The 7,256-nt window shown below is 33.2% G+C and overlaps 1 protein-coding gene across 1 annotated transcript; it reads right to left on the bottom strand.

Annotated features, from left to right (window-relative positions):
- Positions 1–926: 926 nt before the first annotated feature.
- LOC113376228 (sine oculis-binding protein homolog) lies at positions 927–6,423 on the bottom strand. The gene is made up of 4 exons (XM_026616139.1): positions 6,198–6,423; positions 3,167–3,360; positions 2,920–3,082; positions 927–1,915 (listed from the first exon to the last, which is right to left on the bottom strand). Exons 1-4 carry the CDS (start codon positions 6,421–6,423, stop codon positions 927–929), a joined length of 1,572 nt encoding a protein of 523 aa, XP_026471924.1.
- Positions 6,424–7,256: the final 833 nt, after the last annotated feature.

Below are 7,256 nucleotides of genomic sequence, written 5' to 3'. Positions count from 1 at the left end.
ATCATCTTCATTAATAATGAATAAAGTTTTCATTGATTTTTGAACAACTTAATTAAATCTATTCTCTTACAATCATAACTATAAATAGAATAGAATAGAAATATGCCTTAACAAGTATATGGTGTACAGTCCAGTCATTTAAGCTTAAATTAGGTAAGAATCTCTTGAATTCGAGATATTCAGCTGTAAGTCTGTAAATACTTGTATGTTGACACCCTTAAGTTGTCTCAAAACCTACATATGGTAGGGTGTTAATACCATATGTAGGTTTTGAGATAACTTTAGGGTGTCAATATATAAGAATTTACAGACTTACAGCTGGGTATCTCGAACTCCGAGGTGAACTTACTATAATGACTGGACTAGTAGATATTCTAAAATTAATAGATCTTTCATTAATAATATAAAAAGAACTTAAATTTTTATTCGACGCGCCATGGAAACGTATTCTAAATACATTGTTCATTTACAATAATAAATTGGAAAGAGTATAAAAATAAATATTATGAAATATCTGATGTCTGATAGTTGGTTGTTAAGGACTCCGATTTTACCATTATTTTCAGTACGAACAGGTACAAATTCAGACTAATAGACAAATTAAAAAGTTAGAGAACTTCAGTAAACCATATCTAATTCATAAATGTCGACAGTAATGTTTCAAAACAATATTATTTAATTCGTCCATTAAAAAAATTATTACACTAAGTAATGACTATACAAAATAAAAATAATCAAATAGCAGATATTTCAAATTAGATTAATATGTTACGATAATTGTCTTTTATCAATAGTGTGGTATTATCAGCTTAGTAGAAAATTATCACGCATACCGACTTCGGATCTATATATCTAGAACCTAGTGGTTTTTTAATAATTTGGATTCTAGACTCCCCTTGCAATCTATTCTACATCTTATTGAAATACTAATCTGTTGGTTGTTTAATAGGCCTCCTCCGTCTGCGTGCCTTTTTCTGTAAAAGCTTAGCTGATTCGTTGAATACTTGGTTCTCTCCATTGAATTTATTTACGGGCGTAGTATCATTGGAATAAAATGCATTTGGCATAGTTTCATTTGGTAAGTTGGATTGGTTCCTTTTTACCGAGCAGTCTAAGGGTCCAACTTGCGTCGCATTTGCTGACAAATTTTCAACTTCAGCATTCGTTGTTGGGACGGAATACATGCGGGGTTGTCGGTTGTACGCTTTTACAAATTCAGCAAATGGAAGAGGTATTGGTATTGGTATTGGCATTGGAACTGGCATTACCACTGGATAAGGTACTAATACTGTAACTGGTGGAGGCCCTACTATTGGCTGTTGCATGCCATACCTTGGGCGCATCTGAGGACGCCGTTGTGCATGCTGCTGTCTCACAGTTTTTAAATTATGAGCAGGCGGAATTTGAGATCCAGGATTATTAAAAGGAATGCAATTCGTCCCACTTGAAGCAGGCGTTGGAGTTGTTGCTGTTCGTCTCATCGAATACGGCGTTGGTGTTGTACTTCTGAAATGAGCTGTTGAATTGGGACTTGATCCAGAACTAGCAGGTGTGGAGTTCATTATATTAACACCAGAAGAAATTACACTAGCAGGTGCGGGAGTCTTGCTTCTTAAATTGGCATCGCTTAAAGGAATGTTATTGTTTGCAAAGAATTTTTTGCGTTTGTTTTCGCGGGTTTTATTATATGTTCTCGGTACTTCTGGTGGAGTTAATGAAACTGGCTGTAGACTTGCTAAACCTCTTGTGTCTGATATTTGAAACAACGTCGGACTTGTGTGTTGGTCTATAAGATGCTCAAAATTTTGATTCTGATGGTTGTTGGGCGATGTTGTCTGGTTTGCAGTCTCATCAGTAGATGGTGATAATGAATTGTCCCGGCAATCATGCATCCATAACTCTGGTGTTATCAAACCTGGTAATAAAAAATTATTAGGGCTAATCTTTCTTAATAAATACATTTTTTAATTTATGTAGCTACACTTATAAATATTCATGGAACTGCACTTATAAATATTTTTCATTATACTTTATGACAGACATATCAAGCACATTTATTTTACAAATACAATAATCATGTATAATATAATAGTTATTAACTTCCCGTAGGATAAGTTATATTAATCGCAAAAAAATCAAAAATGAAATTTTTTATATATCTTTACGTTTCAGAGGTTTTTGATCATTTTGGCATACCTTAGAAAAAATTGATGTATGTATGTGTGTGTGTGTGTGTGCGTGCGTGTGTATGTATGTATGTGCCGATACAATTTTTCGTCCACGATTTCGAGAACACGGATCAACCGATTTGAATGATTCAAAAAACATTCGATTCCTATTGACAAGGAGACATGTTGATTAGCTTTTGGCAGATAGCCGATCCGAAGATAAGGGGCAAAAAGTGCCAAAAAAGGCAATTCAATTTTTGAGAGAACACAGCGTCCGATTTGGATGGTTCAGAAAACATTTTATTTGTATTGACGAAATTAAGAACTGATGGAGATTCAATAAAAAAGGTAAAAAAATGCCATTTGGCGGATAAAAATGATCATTAGACATATACACATCAAATTATCATATATTTCATAGATATTTTAATAATAAGAACAAATTTTGTTCACATTTCTAATGGTTCCGTACCAACGTTTATCCGTTATACCGTGACGCCACGCTCACGCGCTTCGATATTTCATTTGTACGTAGCTAACGTATCGCGTTTGCTTTAAAAATTTTCAAACTATTTCAAAGTATAAAAAATAAAAAAAAAATCAAAAATTTTAAAGATCTCAAAAATCCATTTTTTCAAAGTTCTAAAAAAATGAATCTTTTTTAAAACTTTAATTTTTGGTACGGGAAGTTGCAGCAATTTGCCTTAAGGCACGATTCCATGGCCACTAGTTGATTTATCGGATAGTATACCTTCTTTTGACTTCGATCCAGCGGCTGCACTTGCTGTCTGTTCTAAGGATGCTCGAAGATGTGGATGTTGTTCTAGTTGAGTTTGTGTTTCTCGACAAAAAACGTGCATTTTGTATTGATTCAAACATTTGTCGGAACAGAACTGTAACCCAGATGTTGCACCCTGACAGAATTCGTTATTGAATATTAGTAAATTTTGTTATTTTTCTGAACTAAGAATTTTGAATAGTTAAGTGTATAATCTAACCTGGTAATCTTCTTGGGAGACCGTGTGCCGTATGTGTCGACACCAGTCGCATATTTTTGCCCGTTTGAATGATGCCCTTCGCGACTGGGCGAAGCAGGTATCGGAGCAGTAACGTCCGCCGGTTGGAGCCGACACTGCGCCTTCACAAAAGAGCAGCGTTTTGCCGCACCACGAACAATCGTTGCTTTCTTCTACTAATTAATATGTTTAATAAATATTTTTCAAAGTATTGATGATGATAAAATTATAATGTAGCCACTATAGGAATGAAGTTGTAAATTCATTAAATTCACACGAAAGTGTCTGTATAACACATCTAAATGAAAATCCGAAAAAATGCGATTCTGTTATATCTTGTTATCAAGATGTAAAATAGCGCTCGTATCTTTCGTGATTCGTCAACCGTATCAGAGGCAGCTTCGAGTGAAATATCCCATTCAGCATTTTTGAAAAACAGCAAAAAAACGCATTTCTAGAATGATGTGTTTGCTCGGATTTTTACTGAACATTGTCAGATATTGTTAACTTCCCGTAGGGTAAGTTATTGTAATGGGCCGAAAATCGGAATTGAAAATTTTTACATTTCTCGACGTTTTGAAGGTTTCTGAACGTTTTGGCATACCTCAGAAAAAATGGATGTGTGTGTGTGTGTGTGTGTGTGTGTGTGTTGTATGTATGGATACAAATTTTCGTCCACGTTTTCGGGCGTACGGATCAACCGATTTGAATGGTTTAAAAAACATTCGATTCCTATTAATAAGGAGAAGAGCTGATTAGTTTTTGGCAAAAACAGGTCCAGCAGTTACGGAGATAAGGAGCAAAGAGTGCAGAAAATAGAAATCGAGTTTTTGAGAGAACGGAGCATCCGATTTGAATGATCTAAAAAACATTCCATTAGTAATGATTGGGAGAAAGGGTTATTAGTTTCGCGCAAAGGCAGGCCCAGCCATTTCGGAGATACAGAGCTAAATGTACAAAAAATGGCAGTTTTTGTGAGAACTAAACGTCCGATTCAATTGATTCAAAGAACTTTCTGCTTGTCTTAACAAAATAATTGATTTTGGAAAAAAAAAATTTGTACCATTTTTTTTTTTTTTTTTAAATTTTTTGTATATCGAAAATAATTCAGATTTTATTTTTAATTCTGACTATAGTTCTAATATACTTTAAACAAATAATTTCAACTCTGCAATTCAGTTTATATAATTATTATAAATATTAGACAATATAACAATATTTATAATAATCTATTTGAAAACATTCAATATTCCTCGAACGTTTCGTTACGGTACGGGAAGTTCCAGCAATTTGCCTTAAGGCACGATGCCACCCACCCCACTAGTTTATTTATTATAATTGTTTTGGTTTTCACGATATAATTGCGCATTTGGACTTTTGTGTCTCGTCCTACCCTATATATCTATTAGGGAGGGCCAGCGGTGGCGATATCGGTTAGAGCGCGGGCTAGCAGCAACTAGTTCTGGGTTCGCTGGTTCGATTCCCTTTGGGAACTTTGGGAACTAGGCAACTTTGATGTCAAATTTCCACTTGAGGTCACAGATCTCAAATATAGCCTCAAGTGAAAATCGCCTCTCGTGGGTATAGTTGCACATATAATAAAAATGTCGGCAAATACTTCGAGGATAGATAATTAGTCCTTATATCTAGTAGACACGCCGCTAGGTGTTGCTACTATCTTCTGGTTTATATTGTAAGATATTCATTGTTAGCAATCTCTGCTTAATGTTAATGCTCATGTAAAAAAAAAAGGTCATTTTCGAATTTTATTGCTCCCCAAATTGATAAAAAAATTATCTAAAAGTTTTAGCTCTTAATATTAACTTTTAGATAACTTTGGTAGGGAAATAGCATGGAAAAAATTTCAAAAATTTTGAAAATGTTTTTTAGGTATAGCTTAGCAACAAATGAATTTAGCAAAGGTGACAATTCGTGTCATCTTTTATTGAAAATTCGACGCTCTGCAAAACAGGTTTTTTATAATTTGTTTTGAAGAGCATCGAATTTTGAATAAAACTCATTCATTTGTTCGCTATGTTATATCTACAAAACATTTTTAAAATATTTGAAAAAAATTTCTTGCTATTTCCATACAAAACTGATTGAATTGCACACTATCTAAAAGACCATATTAAGTACTAAAACTTATAGAGGATTTATATATATATATATATATATATATATATATATATATATATAATACTGCGTCAAAAACAATGTATCAATAATAAAATTGAAAAGGGCATTTCGTTTCGCAAATGTTGCAACTTTGTTGATGTCCTTAGTACTACACTTGTAATAACGATCAATGCCGGATTACATTGTTTCCATAAAACTTACCCGCAGATAAGCTCAATTACAATTGTTTTCACAGCGCAAAATAAAAAGTACCATTCTATATGTTTGTCGAGCGAAAAGCTCTTCTAGGAAGTCAGAGAAAATATTGTGTTATTCGCTGAACTATGGTAGTCTTGTTGTTAATAGAAGTAAAATTTAAAACAGTAATATTTTTAATAGTCATCATGTTTGGAAGTTACAACAAGAGTAAATAAAAAACAAATCTCTTATTGCATGAAGGAAAATGTGAAGAATCTTACAACTCTTGGGTAAAATGCAATCTCACAATTTTTATGGGATAAGAAATTTGATTCTAAGATAAAGTGAATAATTTATAGAAATAATTCTGTAGCATAGTAACATTGTCACTACCCAACATTTTCGAGTAAATCAAGTTTTCTGATGGTCGTCTATCCCGGATACATACATATATTTTACATTCATACACTATGATGCCAGTAGATGACAATCTGGCCAGTAGAATTTCTTGGTTTTATTTTAAAAAGTTCAATGTCAGGTAAAATCAAGGATCAGAAGAAATAGTCTGTTTTCATAGTTCTGTTTTTACACCAGAATATAAGAAAAACTCAAAAAATGCAGCATTAAAAGAAACTATTATATCGAAACATAGTATTTACTTTTATCTTAGGAACTACTGCAAATATCTTTTACCAACCTATTTCCGGCGAAAATACTTCATTCTTCACTATCACAGGACTTCTCCATTTCTGATCATTTAATTCTTCCACTCGCAATTCTTCAGGAGGTTCTTGTTTAATGATGACAGATGTGTCTGTCGTATATGATTTGGATTCGGACTCGACCACTTCTTCAGCAACGTCTATTGATGTTTCACCAGAATCTTGAAGACGATCTTCCTCCTGCTCGGTATTCAAATGCATGTCAATCTTTGATATCTTTTTTGGAGGTTGACCGTCCTTGATGTCGTTTTGCCTCTCGTATCCATACCATCCTAGTACTTCTCTTCATTGCGTTTTCTGCGTATGAATGCTAGAAAATAAAACTAATTAGTAACTGGTGGTAACTGGTAAAATATTCTGCTAATTAAAAAAATTGATGCACATCAGCCAATACCATTGTAAGTCGAGGTGACAGAAGACAAATATTAAATAGTAAGCTTCGTTATCTCACCTATATATATATATATATATATATATATATATATTAAATTGTACTTAAAACAGTGCTTGCCAAAGTGCGGTTCACTAGCCAAAAGAAGCAATTTAAAAAATGTACGAATTAAAACATTCACTTTATTTATGCACTACTAAACATTGGCATCAAAATTAACAAAACACACCAATTTAGTGTTTTCTCAGCCATAGTATTTTATTCTTATTATTTATCTTTTATATTAGTTTAAAATAAAGCTACCTTTAAAGGTGAAAACTTAATTTTTTTTTATAAATGTTAATGTGGGGCATAATATGAAGAGGCTGAGAAACACTGTCTTAAATAATTTGGAATAAATTTGGGTTAATTCGTTGGCTTGGTGATAAGAGCTTTGGCCCTGCACCAACAATTTCAGGATTCGTACCACCTCGAGCAGTCTGATATAAAGCAGTAGCGACATCCGTCTTTGCTTGAAAATATAAATCTATATATATGTTTCCAAGTGAAAATTGCTTTTTCCTGGCTCTGATCATCATATTGGAAAAATTCTAATAATAAAAAATATGTCAAGTGTAGATAGGCGAATTATTGAAATTTCTTC

This window comes from Ctenocephalides felis, unplaced genomic scaffold (genome assembly GCF_003426905.1).
Source record: "Ctenocephalides felis isolate EL2017-DRISC unplaced genomic scaffold, ASM342690v1 CF-g0.4_SCAFFOLD_01886, whole genome shotgun sequence".
Classification (NCBI taxonomy): domain Eukaryota; kingdom Metazoa; phylum Arthropoda; class Insecta; order Siphonaptera; family Pulicidae; genus Ctenocephalides; species Ctenocephalides felis.
The sequence above is the reverse complement of the archived record's forward strand: the minus strand, read 5'-3'. Positions and strand labels throughout refer to the sequence as shown.

Excerpts from the sequence above, each read along its gene's own strand:
- LOC113376228 (XM_026616139.1), bottom strand. The coding sequence starts at position 6,423 with ATGCATTTGAATACCGAGCAGGAGGAAGATCGTCTTCAAGATTCTGGT. Across the intron at positions 3,361-6,197 it reads AGTATTTTCGCCGGAAATAG|TAGAAGAAAGCAACGATTGT; the intron begins GTTGGTAAAAGA and ends CATATTAATTAG. Across the intron at positions 1,916-2,919 it reads TGGATCGAAGTCAAAAGAAG|GTTTGATAACACCAGAGTTA; the intron begins GTATACTATCCG and ends TTTTATTACCAG.